We start from the raw sequence: 18,636 nt of genomic DNA, 5'->3' as shown, positions 1-18,636 counted from the left end.
TAATCATAGTGACATGATCAGCCCCTTTGTCGGACGAAGGTAATGATCGGGGATACACTATCACCGATGGAAACCAAGACTATCGGCAGCCGATTTCAATCGTTGAGATTTGTTTTGCAAAATATATTTTATGTGGGATATATATATATATATATATATATATATATATATATATATATATATATATATATGTTATGGTTTCGAAATGATTTGCAAAAAGTTTTAATTTCCAGGATCCATGTAAGCAGAGAGTGCAACACTGTTCCTTGTAGCCGATGGAGAAGTCATTTCTTGTCGAGCAGTGTTTGATCATTATGGTAAGTGTTACAAGGTGGCTTGGCCCAGGGACCACTTAGGGTAAGTGTTGGGCCCATAGAGCCTATGTGATGGGTTTCAGGGGGTGCACTGTCCATAGCAGTATATTCAGTCAAGCCTTGTAACAAAGGCTGGGCTGAACCCATGTGGCTGATGTGTAGATCAATGTTTGGGACTCACACCATACAAGGAAGTCCAACTGGACAACAATTTGGAAGACTAAGTGAACACACAACCTTAATGGGCCTAAAGCTCATTTCGAACTGGGTTGATTTGATCAATTTAAATGAGGGGCGGATCTAGGATTAAATCAGTTGATAGGATTGGGCTTTGACCCTATCCACTCAGAGAGTCCAAGATCTAAATAGATTTGGGAGCCTCCTAATGGGATTAGGAGAGGACTGATCTAATCTACAGATAAGATATGGGTTTTCCCTTATCACTTAAAGGGACATCTGGTCCAAATATGATTTGGTTCAGCAACTCCTAATGGGATTAGGAGCTGATCTCTTTAAGCCTATAAAAGGAGGAGGGGCCAGCAGACTTTAGACACAATAAGACCTCTAGTCTTCAGAGCTGGAATCACAGAAGAAAGATTTCTGCAATCTCTGTGAAATTCTTCTTGCCGCCTCCTTCCTGTCGCTGCCAGACCTCCAGTTCGATCTCCAACTTTATAGGAGAAATGAAGATTCGATCTTGATATCAGCCCTTTGTGAAAGGACTGATTAGAAGCAGTGCTCACGTGCCATCCAGCCATTCTTACAAAGGATCAGGTTCTTGGAGAACGCTGCTGATTCTGCGCCATCTTCAGTGGGAGCAGTCCTTGGATCATTCCTTGGGCGTGAACACCTCCATTGAGAGATAATATTTTTCTGTATCAAGTATACCTCACTCCTACTCTTTTTTTGTTCAGATTTGGTTCAGTTTATAGTACAAGATTGATCATTGAAAATATAATTTTCTAAATAGGGAATGTGATTCCCAGTTGAAGGAAGAGAAATTTTTTTGAAATTCGCCCCCCTCTTTCCGCAAGATTTGGGCGTCCATACGATGGATCTCTCATCCCTTCAGCTTCACACGCAACCTTTCACACTAAATTCACTTCCCTCCATCTTCCCTACTTCTCCCTCTGCAGAAGTATCTCTTTCTTTTCTACTTTCTCTTCAATTGAACCCATTAGGAAGTCCACTTTGAGTCTTACTGAGAAAAATCCATTTCTCAAATCCTCGTATCAGCCTCTGAAATGCTCGCTTTCTGTAGTTTCAGATCCCATCCAGAAGGATTTGCAGAAAAAGCCATCTCCAGCTGAAGTTTCTCGGACAATAATGGAGCTAACCTTTGTAGGACAGAAAAAGCCATCTCCAGCTGAAGTTTCGTTGTCGAGTCTCCGGAAGAGAATCACTGGTTGCTCCTGACATGTGACCAGTGATCCGGTTACTCTTCCGGCTATATGGAGCTTCAACACCGGGATAAAACAAGCTGCAAAGTTGCCAACTGCCATTCTCACAATTCCTGTTTCTTAGTAATTTAATGGAGAGAGAGAATTACCTTCATGGTGGTAGAAGGATCTCCAGAGAACAAGCTTCTAAGTTTTAACAGAAACTCGTTTAAGTAAGGAAGAATTCGTTTTATTAACCAAATTGCCTCTTCTTCCCCCACTACATGTGTCTGGTTTGAATCATCTATATCTATATGTCTATAGCTCCCTTGTAATTTTTGAAAAAGGAAATAAGTGAGAATTAAGAAACATATCTAACTTCTTTATTTAAGTAAATTTAGTGGGTTTGGGAGATTTACCTGCAGAGAATTGATTTGTAGACAAAAATTAAAGCAAGATAGATGAGACCCATATAAGACGTTGTAGAAATTAAGCTGTTGAAAGTGAAAAAACAAGAAAATTCAGTTATGATGGGGATTAATGGGGGAGAAATGTCACTTCTCGTTTTATTAGACTGGCACCTATTACCTGAAATTAAGGTCTTTAGTGAAGGAGGATGAAAGCAAGAAAAATGTCCCGATTCCAAACACAAATGCTGATCTCGATACGTCTCTCCACATGATTAAATCGACTGAATTTATGAGTAGTGATACATATCATGGCCCTGTTGAAGCTTGCTTTCTTCATCCATGGCTCTTTTCAGTTTTGCAAATTTATGAGTAATTAGGGAGTGGTCTGCAACAGGTGATGGCTTTTTATTCAGAACTGGGGAGATAGGTTTCGCTGTTTCATTGACCTGTGCAATCTTCTTCTCTTCATTCACAACCTTTTGGGGTTTTATGGGACTTGGGGAAATTACAGATTGATCTGGAACAGGGGGTGGCTGTTTATTCACAATTGGAGAAAGGGGCTGTCGTGAGGTTGAGGAAGATGAACAGTGTTTTTCTTTCAATTGTCTATAAGGGTAATATGGGGATTAAAAAATATACGATAGATTTCAACTGAAAGCTAACGAAAGGAAGTTTTGTTTCATGGTCATAATACAGGGGTCTTTGTCGCAAAACAAAATACAGGGGTCTTTGTATAATTTACCCTAATTATTAATAGTAAATTGCTTGAATAAAAATTTTGTAGGGTATGTATACTATATATTATTTTTTGTTAATTGAGATTAGATCAGATCATACATCATCATCATTGTCTGAGCGCGCTTTCTCTGATTGGAGGTTTGAGATGATCCGTTGTTTCTCCATCTAGGAGATGTTAATCAACTAATAATATATTATATATCCTCAATGTTCTCTTCGATACGCATTCATTCACGCAATGTTACGTTGTGTCTGAGAAAATATCACGCCTCCTCGAGGTGAGTTGTGTGTTCGTATGGAATTTCTCTTCTTGATCGTATGGAATTTCATTTTTGGTACTTGGTTACCAAAAAAAGGAAAAAGATCAGATATGTACTTGCTGCTCTCTCTTCTATTCTGTTTTTCTGGAGCATCTGTTTTAGTTTTGAATTCTAGGGTTCGTACCCAGATTTACCATTTATGTATTTATGTGGCAATACCATGGAAGCTTGTTGATGTTTTGTTATGAGTATGACCCACAATCTTTTACTTGTTTGGTCCTTTCAATCCGAAGAACTGGATGAGTTCTGTAAATTCTATTTGTCGTTGTTAGTCGCGGTGCTCGAATTTAAACATTGAATCATCCCCGCTTTTCCCAGTTTAGTTTGTTTGTCAGTTCTGCTAAAGAAAACGTTTTGACCCATTCGGCCCTTTAAGCTCTCTCTCTATTTAACCTGGCTAGCAAGCCATGACTGGATCTTCATTTTCATTAAGCTTTGATATGATACCAACTGAATTCACGTCAAATATGTTACTATGCCTCTTAGTAAGTGGTTTAACACAGCACACCGGAGATATGGGATTTATAGTGGCATTGAGCAATGATTAGAGCGGACTGAAAAAGAAGAATCAAGACTTGATTTAGTCAATGTCTGGGTTGCTGGATTTGATTGCTGAGTGCTTTGAAAAGATGGATCCGAATTTGATATAGTGAGATTTTTGGTGTTTTATTTCCTGTGCCTAGTTGGGATTAAGGATCTGTTGAATTGAGATCTGGTTGAATTTGATTACACAGATATGGCTCTTCAGGGTAGCTCACAGTCTGAATCTGGGCGACACGAACAGATTATTTCCCAATTTCTATTAAAGAGCTTACACATTATTTTGGATTCAAGAATTCCATCTCTGGGTCGACATGATCTTAGCGGTGAGCTGACACCAGTTTCTCGGGTGAGAAAGAGCGACAAATGGTTCAACTTAGTCCTAGGAGAGCGCCCTGCATCTTTGGAGAATTTGAACTTTTGGCACAGAAATGTTATGGATCCAATGATAATTGATGTGATACTTGTCCATGAAGGACCTAGTTCATCTGCAACTGATGATTTATATACGACTTCAGGAGTGGGAGTGCCTGTTGAGACAGTTATAGAGAGGTGGGTTGTGCAATATGAGCCTTCAGGGACAGTGCCTCCTCAACAGGTAGAGGCTCCTGCCTCTTACAAGAAGATGTATCAGAAAGCGATTGTCCTTCTGCGTTCCCTTTATTCAATAATGAGGCTTCTGCCTGCTTATCGGATATTTAAGCAGCTAAGTTCATTGAATCAGACGTACAACTTTGATCTCATTTACAAGGTTTCGTCATTTGGTGAGCTGCTTTCAAGGGCAGAAGAGAAAGCCATGAAACAATACAGTTTTGCCCCTGTAGAGGCCCCTTCAGGTCGCCTTTCTATATCTTTGACATATCAACCAACTTTATCTGGTTTTAACCTTGCACCTTCAGCTCCAGTGCCACCAAATATAATTACTGACTATGTTGGAAGCCCTGCTGCTGACCCTCTGAAGGTCTTCCCTTGTACAGACAAGGGTATACCGGCAACATCATTTTCATTCAGAAGGATACATTCACCAACATCTGTGCCATTTCAACGTCCACATAGCTGGAGCAGTGGTATCCACAGAGTAGCTCCTTTTAAACAAAATCATCCCCTTTGTGGTTCACCCCCTGCTCATCATACTCCTCCTGTCGCTTGTCATTCATCTTCTCCCCCTGATATATATGGTTATAGAATTCAAGGTTATAGGCCGCCTTCTCATAAGAAGGGTATTAGTTTTGATGAACACCAGCTTTCTCCTCCTTTCTTACCATCACCATCCCCATCACCCCCAACATACTTCTCTAGTGGTAACCCTTTCCAGACTGCTCAAGGCACAGAAACTGCTCCTGTTAGTATTCCACTGCCCAATATGGGCAGGAATAGTCGATATACTATTCCTAATTCCTCTGATCCAAATAGACATTCTCTTCCACCCATGTCCCCTAGAAGCACAAGGCTTGATCTTTCATCTCAGGAGTCTCCATCATCAGGGAGCAGGTCTTTTCGAAAGACAGATGCATTAAGATCTGGAGAGCTTTCTGGGTTTGCGCAACTTTATTCAGGGCAGAAGGTATTCCTGGCCCGAGATCTATTATTCTAGGTTGGATATTTTTTCTATTGCTAATGAGATCTAACATCTTATTTGCATTATAGATCTTCAAGGACAGCAAAGATGATTCGGGGCGGTTCTCAGGAATCGTTTCTTCGAGTGGTTCACCACGGGTTGGATTTTCAAGGAGTTCAAGCAGGCTATCCTTCCAGGACGATTTAGATGATTGTGACTTCTCATATCCCTTTGTTGTAGATGATGTTGACACATCAGATTCTCAAACAAGGTAAATATGTCATCTTGGTTGGTATATTTCTAATTAAAAGGATAAGCTTACTTATTTAAGTAGATGTTACCTTTTGACTGTTGTATGTGCAACCCCATGCCTTAGTGTGCTTTTCATTTGGATTTGTTTTTTGATGTAAAAGTAAATTTCATTAATATATTAAGAAAAGGATTTTTTGGATAGTGGGGAAAGATTTCATACAATAAATATGTATCCTTTACAAAAATTGAGAGGTCAATCTAGCATCTTTACAAAGTAGGACTCTATACATCACCACCCTTGTCTAATCCTTGCCCCAACTAAAAGTTTGACTCTATACGTAGATGATGCCAAAATACCTTTGAAAAACACACGTCTTATAATATTCTCCCGTTTACTATCAAATTACAACATTGACCTTTTCTTTCCATAGATTGCAAATGGGTAATTCTCCATGGTACTGGGCCTTAGATTCAAATGGGATTAAGAGCCATTACCCAATGTTGCTCCTCGATATTGGGAGGTGTGGAGCAAATTTGGGCCTAACCTTTAACATCTTTTGCACAAAGTGGTGCTCTCAAGTTTAAACAGGATTGTTGACCAATTTTAGAAAAGCTCATGAATGACACCTATATTCCATTCCACATCAAAGATAAAACAAGAGTTCTCAAAGCCTTTCTGATGCAGGAGCTAAAACCATAGTAGGAAATTTCTGATTTTTTTATATTATTATAATTTTAGACAGTGGGGTTGCTTTGGTCTTAATTAATTTGTGTAATTTCAGTCATTCGTTAAGTCATTTAGGAGTTATGTTTTCTTATGTTGTGGAAAACCCAAGAAAAGCAGATTCAAATGGTACCCAAAATGAAAGAAAAAAACAGAGATAAAGAGAAGCAAGCAAACAGAACACACAGATTTACGTGGTTCGGCTTATAGCCTACATCCATGGGTGAAGGAGGAGCAGAAATCCACTATATAGTCAGCAATGGAGAAGAAATATAGAGTTGTGCACTCACAATGTCTCACTCTTCTCTCACAAGACAAAGACTAAGTATACAAGAGAGAAAACCACCGAAATACATAACTCTTCGTATTCGGTTCAGACCTATAAGCTGAATATGGATCGAGTTTTTCTCAAATTAATTCGGAGTGGATTCATGAAGTGGGTCACCACAAAGAATTCAAGGCACAAACATAACATCTTATGATAGTGGCAATTTATTATTTTCCGTTTTTTCCTAGTTTATCAGCCACCCCACCGTATAGTGTCTATATAAGTGTGATTCCCATGCCTTAAAGTGATTCATTCTAGACTCTCTGTCTCCCCACTAATTCTACAAAAAGCATTTGCAGACATCAAATGCTCATAGATCTTCATTGAAGAAGTTAATCAACATCTCTAAAGGATTGTCATTGATTTATGTATGTTTTCTTCAAGTTTATGTGTTGAAACAAAAAAAAATAAAAAATCATTTCAGCAATTTTTATCCTTCAATTCCACCAAATCTTGTCCCAGATTTCCACCTAAACCCCTAAATTATATAATTTTTCAAGTTTTCTTCACATCCTTGAATTTTCATCCTTTCTACAAGATGTATTATCATAGTTTTCAAGGTGCCAAGACAAGGCTAGGTGACGAGGCAGTAGTCGCCTAGGTGTCGCTAGGTGATGGATTTTTTTTATGTAGAAAACATAGATCCTAGGGTAGTTCCCTTGGTACCATAACCGTATTTCCTTAATAATTATTCATAATTTTCATAAGAAAAGTATAGAGTTCATGTTAAAGTATAGAACAATGAAGAATAATCTACCCCCACTTGTTTCTAAAATAATCAAACGTCAGCAGCCAAGATCATTTAGAATTGAAGACCAGCAAACCATCTGTCTCTGAAAATCTCCAATATTGCTTCAACTGAGGAGCTTTTCCTTTTGTAAAATGCATCTATTGTTTTCTTTCCAAGCATTCCAGCACAATGAAAAAGGAAAAAAAAACTCTATAAAATGGCACCATGATGGCTGAAGCCTTTGTTGGAATAATGTTAAAGTAACTTAGTTGCAGTTGTTAGGGCCTGTTTGTCTAGTATAAGTGTTTTTTATTTCGTTTTTTTATTTCAGTTATGTCTGTTATTGTACTCAGGGGCACAAGGGTCTTTTCCCTTGTTATTTCTGTCACCCTATATATAGTAAAATAAACACTGGCGCCGCCAGTACTGTTACATTGCAAACCTTCTCTGGCCGACTACACTGTCAAGATGGTATCAGAGCGGGAATGCTGATTAAAAGAGAGCAGATCGATCAACCCTACTGTCAAGAGAAGATCAATCAACCCAAAGAATAGATCGAACAGGCTAGCAGAAAGGAAATCTGATTCTGGACTACATAATAGCTACGACCGGTACAGTTCTCCCTATTTTTTCTCTTCTTTACTCTCCTTGGTCATGTGCCGAGTGAAAACCCTATGAATCTGGGGCGGCTGAATGCTGTCGAACCTGTGTAACCCTAGTTTTCTTGGATTGTGTGATCCTGTTCATGTGTTAAGACAACTGTAGGTCAATGCTGACCTATCTTCTCAATGGTTTGAGTTGACTATAAGCAAGAAGGATTTCTCCTGCTGATTAGGGGTTGTTAGCCACTCTGGAATTCTGGTAGGGTGGGACTGATAAATCTATACAGGTCTGAAACTGCCGAATATTACCTCAGGTTTGTCCAGAATTTGGTACTGTTTGTGCTCAATCTAGTTGGTAAACCCGAGTGTGTGGGTGTGAACTGAGTGGAGCATTGCTTTGTGGAGTAAGGAGGGGTCCTAAGTCCGGTGTGTGGGACTGATTAACTGCTTGACCATGTTGACTGAGAATTCTGCTACTTCAGAGATCTCAGGTAGCCACAATGGAGTGAGTGGGGGAATGGATATGAGCTTTCCCATGGCTGTCATTCCCTTTGATGGCCTGAATTACCTTGAGTGGTCTAGAGGGATAAAACTCTACATCACTACTAGGGGGCGAATAGGATACATCAATGGGAGAGTAAAGGAATCGAAGTATGGAAGTGCTGAGCATGATAGGTGGAACCAAGAGAACAGTATGGTGATGTCTTCGCTCTTGGTTTCAATGCTGCCACAAGTAAGGAAGACCTTTATGTGGGCTGAAACTGCTTGTGAGATATGGGAACAAGCGAAGTCCACTTATTCAGAACAGAGACACTATGCCAAGATATATCAACTACAAGCTGAATCTTCTACTTGCAAGCAGGGGGAGAGGAGTCTCTCGATGTACTATTCTGATTTAACATCAATATGGAAAGAACTTGATCACTATCAGAATGTGAATTGGAAGTGTGATGAAGATGCAAAGGCCTATAAGTCACTTGTATCACAGCAACGCGTGTTTGCCTTTCTCCTAGGGCTGAATCAGTCATATGAATCCATCAGGGTACAGATCTTGGGTAGTAAAGACTTGCCATCAGTCCAGGAGGTGTATGCCTTGGTGCAGTCAGAAGAAAGCAGAAGAAGGTGTGATGAATGGTGTAGAAGGGGAGTCAGTTGCCCTAGCGGTCCGGGGAAATTCAGATACAAATGTCGGAGGTGGCTTTAAAATGGGTGACACTCAGAAAAAAACAGAAGATAAAAGCAAGCTTTGGTGCACTCACTGCCAGAAGACACGACACACTAAAGATACATGCTGGGATCTCCATGGAAAACCTAAATGGGCACAGGATTTGGGTAAGAAGTCAGCACCGGATCAGAGCAAGAAATCAGGCCAGCAGAATCAAAGAAGGTATAACTCAGCTAATCTAGCATCGACAGAGACTAGTCCTTCCGTAACTCAGGAGAGACATCCCGGTTCTGACCCTAAGGAAGATATTATCAACTCCTTCCGTGAACATTTGGAATTGTATGGTAGGACTCTCCGCCAGGTGGATTCTGGACCTACTCCTTCTACCTCATTTGCGTCTACATCAGGTAATGCCACAGCCTTCCATGTGTCATCTCATACTACTGATTCACGTTGGATTATTGACTCTGAAGCCTCAAATCACATGACCGGTAAGTCAAATTTGTTCCAGACATATAACCTTCTCTCTGGGAGAGATAAGGTAAGACTGGCTGATGGTTCTTTTTCTACCATAGCTGGCCGAGGCACCATATCTCTCCCACTTGGCCTTACTCTTCCTAATGTCCTGCATGTTCCGAAATTACCTATTAATTTGTTGTCCATTAGTAGTATTACTCACTCTTTGAACTGCTCAGTCACCTTTTTTCCGTCTTCATGTGTGTTTCAGGATTTGACCTCGGGGAAGACAATTGGTAGAGGAAGCATGGTGGATGGTCTCTACGTGTTGGAGAATAATGCTGGTCTAGTGGCGACTGAGTCCACAAGTTCGTCGAGTGAGAGTCAGGCCTATTTATGGCATAGTCGTTTAGGTCATCTTTCTTTTGAGTCGTTAAAATTTATGTTCCCAAAGTTGTTTGAGTCCTTGTCAGTGAGTCAGTTACAGTGTCAAACTTGTCAGTTGAGTAAGCATTGTAGAAGTTCTTTACCTTTAAGAAATAAAAGATCTGAATTTCCATTTCATATTGTTTATTCTGATGTTTGGGGCCCTATTACTCTACCTACTGCGGCTGGCTATAAGTATTTTGTTACTTTGATTGATGATTATTCTCGATACACTTGGGTTTACTCTATGCGATCTCGAGACGAAGTGCCACAAATTGTGAAAGATTTTCAATGCATGGTGTTCACTCAATTCCAAACAGAAATTCATATTTTCCAGTCGAACAATGCAAAGGAATATTTCCATAGTGATCTCACGAAGTTCTTTGCTTCGAGTGGGTCACTTCAGCGAAGCTCTTGTGCCAGGACACCCCAACAAAATGGTGTGGCTGAACGAAAAAATCGTCATCTTCTCGAAGTTGCTCGTGGCTTGCTGATTCATATGAATGTGCCAAAACAGTTCTGGATGGATGCAGTATTGTGTGCGGCATATATCATCAATCGCATGCCCTCTCGGCTACTAGAGTATAAGGCCCCACATCAGCTCCTGTTCCCAACAGCCCCGCTGTCCACCATTCCAATGCGTGTTTTTGGGTGTCGTTGATTTGTCCACAACCTATCACCTACTCGTGGCAAACTTGACCCTCGAGCTGTTCCTTGTGTTTTTCTTGGTTACCCCTCGTCTCAAAAGGGGTATCGTTGCTATGATCCCATTGCCCGCAAGTACTATGTTTCCATTGATGTCTCATTCTTTGAGAGTCAACCGTTCTTCTCGGTTTCTCCTCAGGGGGAGAGTAGGGTTGAGGAGAAACAGGCGACGACTCTGATTCAACTACCTCCTTTACCCGATCCTCCTCCGTTCTGGGTTTTCCATCGTCGTCATAAGAGCCAGCAAAGTTCAAGAGCCGCAGAGCCGGACACTATGCAACCAACATCATCGGATTCACCCAAGGCAGATCCGTCTCATCAGCCAGGTACACTTGATCCCATTGCTCCTTTAAATGTTGATTCACATGTCCCCAATGATCTTAAAATTCCTATTGCTAAGAGAAAGGGTGTTAGATCTTGTACCACTAATCATTCTATCTCTAACTTTGTGTCCTATGAGCATGTTTCACCTTCGTACCGTGCCTTCCTCTCCTCTGTGGATAGTGTTCCCATCCCTAAGACCGTGGCAGAAGCTTTGTCAAAACCTGAATGGACAGATGCAATGCAGGAAGAAATTGATGGTACGTGGGAGTTGGTAGATCTTCTTGAGGGGAAGGAACCAGTGGGGTGCAAGTGGGTGTTCACAGTGAAACACAAAGCTGATGGAACTGTTGAAAGGTACAAGGCTAGACTGGTAGCAAGAGGCTTCACACAAGTATATGGAGTGGATTATGCAGAGACTTTTGCTCCTGTAGCGAAGATGAACTCCATCCGGATTCTCCTTTCCTTGGCGGCAAATCTTGACTGGGATCTTCACCAATTGGACATCAAGAATGCCTTATTGAATGGTGACTTGGAAGAGGAGGTGTACATGACCCAACCCCCAGGGTTCTGTGCCAAAGGCAGTAAACAAAAGGTGTGCAGGTTGAAAAAGTCCCTATATGGATTGAAACAATCACCTCGGGCTTGGTTTAGTAAGTTCCATGTAGCAGTCCAACAAATGGGATTCAAACAATGCCAGTCAGATCATACCTTGTTTGTAAAAAGAGGTGAAGGTAAAATTGCAGCTCTTATTATGTATGTGGACAACGTAGTGATCACAAGAGATTGGGAGGCTGAAATCCAGAGACTAAAAAAATTCTTAGCCTCTAAATTTGAGGTGAAGGATCTAGGCCCCTTACAATACTTTCTTGGAATTGAAGTTGCCCGCTCTCACAAAGGCATCTTTATTTCCCAACGGAAGTATGTACTAGATCTACTAGAAGATACAGGTAAGTTGGGGGTAAAACCATCTGATTCACCTATTGAACCTAATCACCGTGTAGGAGACAATCAATGAGAGTTTTTGAAAGATGTAAAGATGTTCCAGAGACTCGTGGGGAGACTTCTCTATTTGTCTATGACCAGGCTTGATATTGCCTATGCAGTGGGTGTCCTTAGTCAATTCATGCACAGCCCGATGACAACTCACTTTGAGGCTGCAGAGAAGGTCTTGAGATATCTCAAGAAGTTTCTTGGAAGTGGAAGTATATACTGATGTAGATTGGGCAGGAGCAGTCAATGACCAAAAGTCTACCAGTGGTTATTGTGCCTTTGTAGGAGGAAACCTTGTCACATGGAGAAGCAAAAAACAAAGTGTGGTGGCTAGATCCAGTGCTGAAGCAGAGTATAGAGCGATGGCTCATGGGGTTGCGGAAATCATGTGGATAAGAAATCTGTTAGGTGAACTGGGTTTCGTAGTAAGTAATCCTACGTCACTCTACTGTGACAATAAAGCAGCCATCAATATTGCTGCTAATCCAGTTCTGCATGATAGGACGAAACACATTGAAGTGGACAAGCATTTTATCAGAGAAAAACTTGAAAGTGGAGAAGTGTGCACACCATATGTCAACTCGGAAGAGCAACTTGCAGATATCTTCACCAAAGGTCTTCATCATGTGCGGCACAAAGATTTGTGTGACAAGTTGGGCATGATTGACATCTATGCTCCAACTTGAGGGGGAGTGTTGGAATAATGTTAAAGTAACTTAGTTGCAGTTGTTAGGGCTTGTTTGTCTAGTTAAAGTGTTTTTTATTTCGTTTTTTTATTTTAGTTATGTCTGTTATTGTACTCAGGGGCACAAGGGTCTTTTCCCTTGTTATTTTTGTCGCCCTATATATAGTAAAATAAACACTGGCGCCGCCAGTACTATTACATTGCAAACCTTCTCTCTTCTCTTCTCTTCTCTTCTCTTCTCTTCCACCTATCTCTGGCCGGCTACACTGTCAAGAGCCTTCATGGTCTAACACTGGCCTTAGCATGGAAGGCAAGTTTCTGTGGTCTGTGGTGTGCACCTTATTGGTTTGTCTAACACTGGCCTCAGCTGCAACCTGTTCATTGATTTGTCTTTCAATCTCCATCTTGATTGACCGCTAACCCTTTCTGCTGAAAACTATTCTCTTTCAACAACCATTTCATCTCCCTTTGCCTCATGAACCACCACACTCAACTGATCTTCGGAATAGACTACTGAACCTCATCAAACTCATTACAACCTTTCTCCCACACCTCCCTGCTGCCTGAGATATCAGATGCCATAACCTCTAAGGACGTTTCACCTCTTGGAACACCTGCCTTCTTATTTGAGGCTGGACAACTTTGAAGCCTCATCTCGAATGAATCTTGTAACAACCCATTCCCATTTGTCAAGTTTCTCCTTTTCACTCACTTGAAGTTTCCTTTTGTAATGCCTTTTAAAGCTTGCTCCCTTTCTCCCCCTCGTAACATTCACTTTAAATCAACTCCTATGTTTTCTCCAGCTTTTACCCAACCTCTTTTTTTCTGAGATGTACCAGACCTCTCACGCATAAAAGATGAAGAAGATGATATATCGTGGCTACTGTCTACTAGTGCCGGATAAGCCTCAACTGTCATGTGGTTACTTAACTCACCATGTGACTTCTCTCCTTCTAACCCACCATTGCAAGCAATTGAGATATATCCCCCCTTTAACGTTAACATAAACTCTTCTTATTGCATTTGACGGTCCTAAATAGTCCACAACTTTATCCCCTTTAATCAAGGAAACCAGGTCCCAGTTTGGCCTTTTGTCTTCCACACCAAAACACTCTGTCAAGCCACCTTTCAATTTTCTTCAGCTTCCTTAGAGATGAAGATAGCAGTGTATTTGAAATTATCCAAAGATTTCAGTTGATGTGGCAGTGAGCTAGCCACATCATCATCTTCCTCCTTGAAACATTCATTCCACAGCTGCAGCTCTACTGTCAACAGAACCCAGACTTTGAAGCAACACCCATCGTGCAGAACACTTGAATGTACAGCTGTTAACAAAACAGGTTTAGGATGAAAAACAACTCAGAAAAGAAAGGAAAAGAGAGGAGAAGGAGAGGAGGGAAGGAGAATTGAAAGAAAGAGGCCAGAATAATAATGTTCCTGCCGCACTAACATTGTTATTTATATGTGCCAACATAACATAATGTAAAAAGACAAAAATACCCTGCCACCTATAACAGAACACTAATCAGCACGAAAAAGATAAAGAAAACAACAAAATAAATTACAGAATAATATCATGAAGGGGACCACAGTAAAATATTAGGTCCGGTCCACTGTTTCACTACAAGAACGTCCATCGCTCATGGAATCCTCTCAGAAATGCCTCCAATCACTGCATATCTCAATTTTTATTTTTAGCTGTAAGGCTTCCTGGCTCACCATAACAAATCCACCACATATCTCCCCAATCATCCTGAAGCAACTTTGCATCCAGAGGTTGAAGGGCAAACCTACTTCAATGACTTTCGGTGGGTGATGAATCTGAACCATATTCACTGTTGAACACCAACCTGTTAACAGAAAGGTACCTACTTCTGAGTTAACAGTGGTAAGTTGTTCCTCCAGCAGAGACAGAAAACTACCAGTGCTTCAAATGGTTTCAAGTTGACTTCTCTGTTCAACTCTTTTGCTAAGGTTCTCTTTACTTCCTTCAAACTTAATGAAATCTTCTCTTTTGAAATTACCATTGTCTCACTCCAATCTCCAAACCTTTGCTCTACCACAGATTTTGACCTAGGGATACTTCACAGGCTTCACCTTCCTTCTTAACCAATCCCTCCTTCAAGCCCAACCAGAACCTTTTCTTAGATCTTAAAATTTCAAATTTGAAAACTGCTGCATCAAAACCAAGAAGCATAACCACCCAGATGATCTGCAGCCTTCAAGGATACATATGATCCTAGGTTTACACACTTCTCTAAACTCTGTAACTCTCAGGAACCTCTCTTTCCTGTTCTCCTTCTTCTCTGCTAAAAATCTTTTGTTAGCTCCCTTAAATTCTTCTCTCCAGAGTCCAGACCCTGGACCTGTGAAAGTACACTGCCCCTCCTATGAAATCCTTGAATCAATCTGTTTCATTTTCATTAGAGCATACCTCTGTTCGCCCTCTCTCTAGAATCTTCAAAATCCTGTTTCTATTCTTCAAAGAAAAAAAAATCACCTCAACCCTGCATGAGCTTCGCCACAGTTCCATTTTCAATGCAAACTGATGTGGAGGCTATTGATCATGTCCTCCTACTTGGAAGTTTGTAAAGCTTTCTTCTGAGGTTTTGGCCTCCTACAGAAATACAATTACCTTTCCGAAAAAAAGAGAAAAGGCTGAAGCCTTCAGCTCATCAAGTTGCAATGAGAACAGCCTAGTCTGTGGGACACACCTGTTTGACATTAGGGCTGTAAATGAATTGGATTCTGGTTGGATCTGCCTTCATCTTAATTTGGTTTAATTATGCATCTATTGTATTTGGCTTGAAGTCAAATAGGACCTAGGACATGTCAGATCAAATTCAAAGTTGGTTGGATTAAATGGATTTTTGGATCTGATCTTATATCCATTAAAGCTCTCTAATTTGCTTTGTCATTGGCTGAATAACCTTTCTAGAGGAATTTATAGTTTACCTCAGCATGCTCCCATTACATAATTAATTAAAACTCTAACCTCAAAACCAAAACAAGATCAGTGCATCATGTAAAGCACTATGTAGTCATCCAAGCTAGACTCCAGTTAGAGTTCACCAAAATCAAGAACCAGAAAAATCACAATTGTTTTCACAAAACAGATGGATCAACCCGATTTGAATTACAATCACTTTCACCACCAAAGACAAACATGAATGCATGAAATGCATCCAAATTGAGTAACTGTAGATGAACCATTTCAGTTCAAAACCAGTTTTCCTTTAACAGACATGTTTAATTAATTCAGCTGAATAATAATTTGAAGTGATAGAAGAAGAGAGAGAAGTGAGCAAAATAGAGAAAAGTGAAATGCAATTGGGGAAGAACAGTGAGGGAGAGATGTCGCCTCTCCCACTTACAATTAAAAGACCCAAATACGCCTAGTCATGTACCCCCTTACAAATACGTATATATTCCTCTTCATACTTTATTTATCAAAAAAGAAAACCTCTTCATACTGAGCATAGATATTAGAACCCTGCAAAGTGCTTCCACTGCTTTAACCTTTTTGCATTGGACTTCCTTTTCACCTTACATACCCTCTCTTTCTTTCCATCTGTCTGATTGTATCTAATTACAAGCCAAATCAAATTGCCTCCATCCAAATGCCTTTCTTCTCTGTTCTCCTTCCTATTTCAGTTTTTCTTACCCTCTAACCTATTCCAAGGGACCAATGTTGCTTCATAGGTTTCTTAGATGTAATTACCCTCTCACCCTTCTTTAACAGTTTGAAATAACCATTCTCCTTGACCCACCCCAATTTCTTAAAGCTTCCAATGTCTAAAACGAGTGGAGCCAAACTTCTTTACTTCCTCTCATACTCTCATACCAAGTCTTCCCTTGTTCTATGCCACATGTTTCTCCACCCATTCCCAACCAAAACCCCATCAACATCCTTTTATCTGCCTGCTCGTCATATTCCTAAACCTGTCACCCTGTCACCTTCATTTGCTTGCCTGAAATTGTTGAGCCTGAGTCATCCTGCATATCAAGCAAGCTATCTCTATCAAACAAAGATAATTCCCTTGAATTAATATCAGATGCTGATACATGTCTGATCTTCCCCATCCACCATTACTCTTAACTGATTTCTTCAAACTCCATTACTTCTTCAGCCTCTTCTTTACTCTGGAACATGAAGAGGTACAGACCTGCCTTTGAATCTTCTCACTATTACAAGATCACCTGATTTTCATTCCTTTGAAACCATGCTTCCAGCAGCTTTAGAAAGGTACTCCAACCCATGAAACCACCACTCTGATCTTAAATGGATATCTGTCTCCTCACCTCCATACATTTTCAGTTTTGGGTTCGCCATAGGTTACGATATTTTATGTCAGACATCATAACACATTGGGTCTTTCATTTACGTTGTTTGCTTAAGACAGTGCCTTACAAGGCTTTTTTTGTTATGATTTCTTATCCATGTCTACAAGTTTGTTTTTGCTGAGGAATAGGCAACATTTTTTACATGGTTTTTTGAGATGTATACGAAATAGACAAACACATTGTAACAGGGAACTATTTATTTCAATTTAGAGATCCTATTTTTTTCTTAAAAATTTTGTTTCCCGTAAAAGATATTGTTTTGCTGGAGGAAGCTTTTCAGCTGTCGCCCTTGTATTTCCAGCACATGACATTTCCAATAAACACCAACACCACCACTAATTGTCTTCTGCTTTGTATCATCTTATATACATCCCATCATGTGTTCATTTCCATTTTTATTAGTATGTAATATGTAATCATCAACTTGTTTTGTAGGCACTTTGAATGTCTAATCCTTCCCCTGTTACATAGACTATTTTTTGGGTCCCTTGTTAGAAAGCCATGCACATAAGTTTCAGGGAATGATTAGAGGTTGAAGCATAGGGGGCTTGAAATGATTATCAGATTATCCAATTGAACCCAAATGCCTTTTCCTTTGGAAAACAAAATTATCATTTGTTTTTTTTTTCTTTTTTCCCTGCAGCAAGTCCTGTTTGAGAGTAATGATATTTTGTTAGTATTTGTCTATAGGCCAGTAATGGTATTTTGTTGGTATTTGTTTGGGTTTTACCATGGATTCAACGACCCTTCTTTGTGTCTAGCAGGACTCCTGAAGGGAAAGAAGCTTCAGAATCTACTTCCCAAGCATTTCCCTCGGCTAGAAAATCTCAAGATGCCGCTGTCGGGGTCCTTGTCCACATGTTAAGAACTGCACCCCCACTGCGACAAGACTACAGTTGTTACTCATCCCAGACTTCCAAGAGTGAATTCGAGGGAGAGGTTGGTTCTGGATCTGGATTCTGTGTGCCTCGAAAGACAACAGATGCACTGGAGGAGCTTAAGAGTTACAGAGAAATGAAAGACTTGTTACTCTCTCAGAGTGGAACTCGAGTTATAAAGAAGGAAGAAGCTAAACCAACTGCCTTTGTGGGGTAAATATCCGATTCATGATAAATGATGTGCTCCTAACTGGGGAAGAGACTGAAGGGCTTAATTCTTGACATTTATTTAGCACAACACTTTGCCATGTCATAGGAGTGTTGGAGCACAAAACTTTGTATATACATGACTGAAAGTTAACTGCTATCACATTATAGTGAAATTGGGAGTTAAATGAAAATGTTGGTTAATTTTGTATGTGTTTGGCATCGATGCTGCATATGTATATGTGTGGGTTGGAAGCAGAAAGCGATGTCTTTTTTTTTTTTTTTTTTTTTGGAATCGTTGCTGCCAGGTAGGATATTTCCTGGGGCAACAGATAGGGGTGGCAATTTTCCCCGTCCCCGACGGGTATCCAGGCTCCCCAACCCGATGGGGTCGAGGATGGGGGGTACCTTGGTGGGATTGGGGTCAGGGATGGGGCTACCCCTGAATCCCCGATTGGGGACGGGGACTGCAATCCCTGCCCTGATCCATCCCCGATTAATATATATATAATATATTATATATATTATAAATTTATATATATAATATTATTCATTTTTAAA

General features: G+C 40.4%; 1 protein-coding gene across 2 annotated transcripts; it reads left to right on the top strand.

The window, feature by feature from the left end:
* The first annotated feature begins 2,798 nt into the window (after positions 1 to 2,798).
* On the top strand, positions 2,799 to 18,286 carry ATG13 (Autophagy-related protein 13). 2 transcript variants are annotated; one of them, XR_016110705.1, is made up of 4 exons: positions 2,932 to 5,265; positions 5,349 to 5,530; positions 7,647 to 9,467; positions 9,788 to 10,079. XR_016110705.1 is itself a non-coding variant. In XM_088980822.1 (3 exons), exons 1-3 carry the CDS (start codon positions 3,898 to 3,900, stop codon positions 18,083 to 18,085), a joined length of 1,881 nt encoding a protein of 626 aa, XP_088836948.1. In that variant the 5' UTR covers positions 2,799 to 3,897; the 3' UTR covers positions 18,086 to 18,286. The 2 variants fall into 2 exon arrangements, 1 of the variants encoding a protein (XP_088836948.1); XM_088980822.1 differs by lacking the exons at positions 7,647 to 9,467; positions 9,788 to 10,079 and adding an exon at positions 17,755 to 18,286 and having other exon boundaries at positions 2,799 to 5,265.
* Positions 18,287 to 18,636: the final 350 nt, after the last annotated feature.

This window comes from Nelumbo lutea, chromosome 3, assembly GCF_056320005.1.
Source record: "Nelumbo lutea isolate HS-2025 chromosome 3, American lotus-T2T, whole genome shotgun sequence".
Taxonomy (NCBI): Eukaryota; Viridiplantae; Streptophyta; class Magnoliopsida; order Proteales; family Nelumbonaceae; genus Nelumbo; species Nelumbo lutea.
This window is presented reverse-complemented; position numbering and strand designations above follow the sequence as displayed.

Bases quoted from the DNA above. Each gene is read 5' to 3' on its own strand.
- ATG13 (XM_088980822.1), top strand. From the start codon at position 3,898: ATGGCTCTTCAGGGTAGCTCACAGTCTGAATCTGGGCGACACGAACAG. The intron at 5,266-5,348 runs GTATTCCTGGCC...TTTGCATTATAG, and splicing joins AACTTTATTCAGGGCAGAAG to ATCTTCAAGGACAGCAAAGA. The intron at 5,531-17,754 runs GTAAATATGTCA...TGTGTCTAGCAG, and splicing joins ACATCAGATTCTCAAACAAG to GACTCCTGAAGGGAAAGAAG.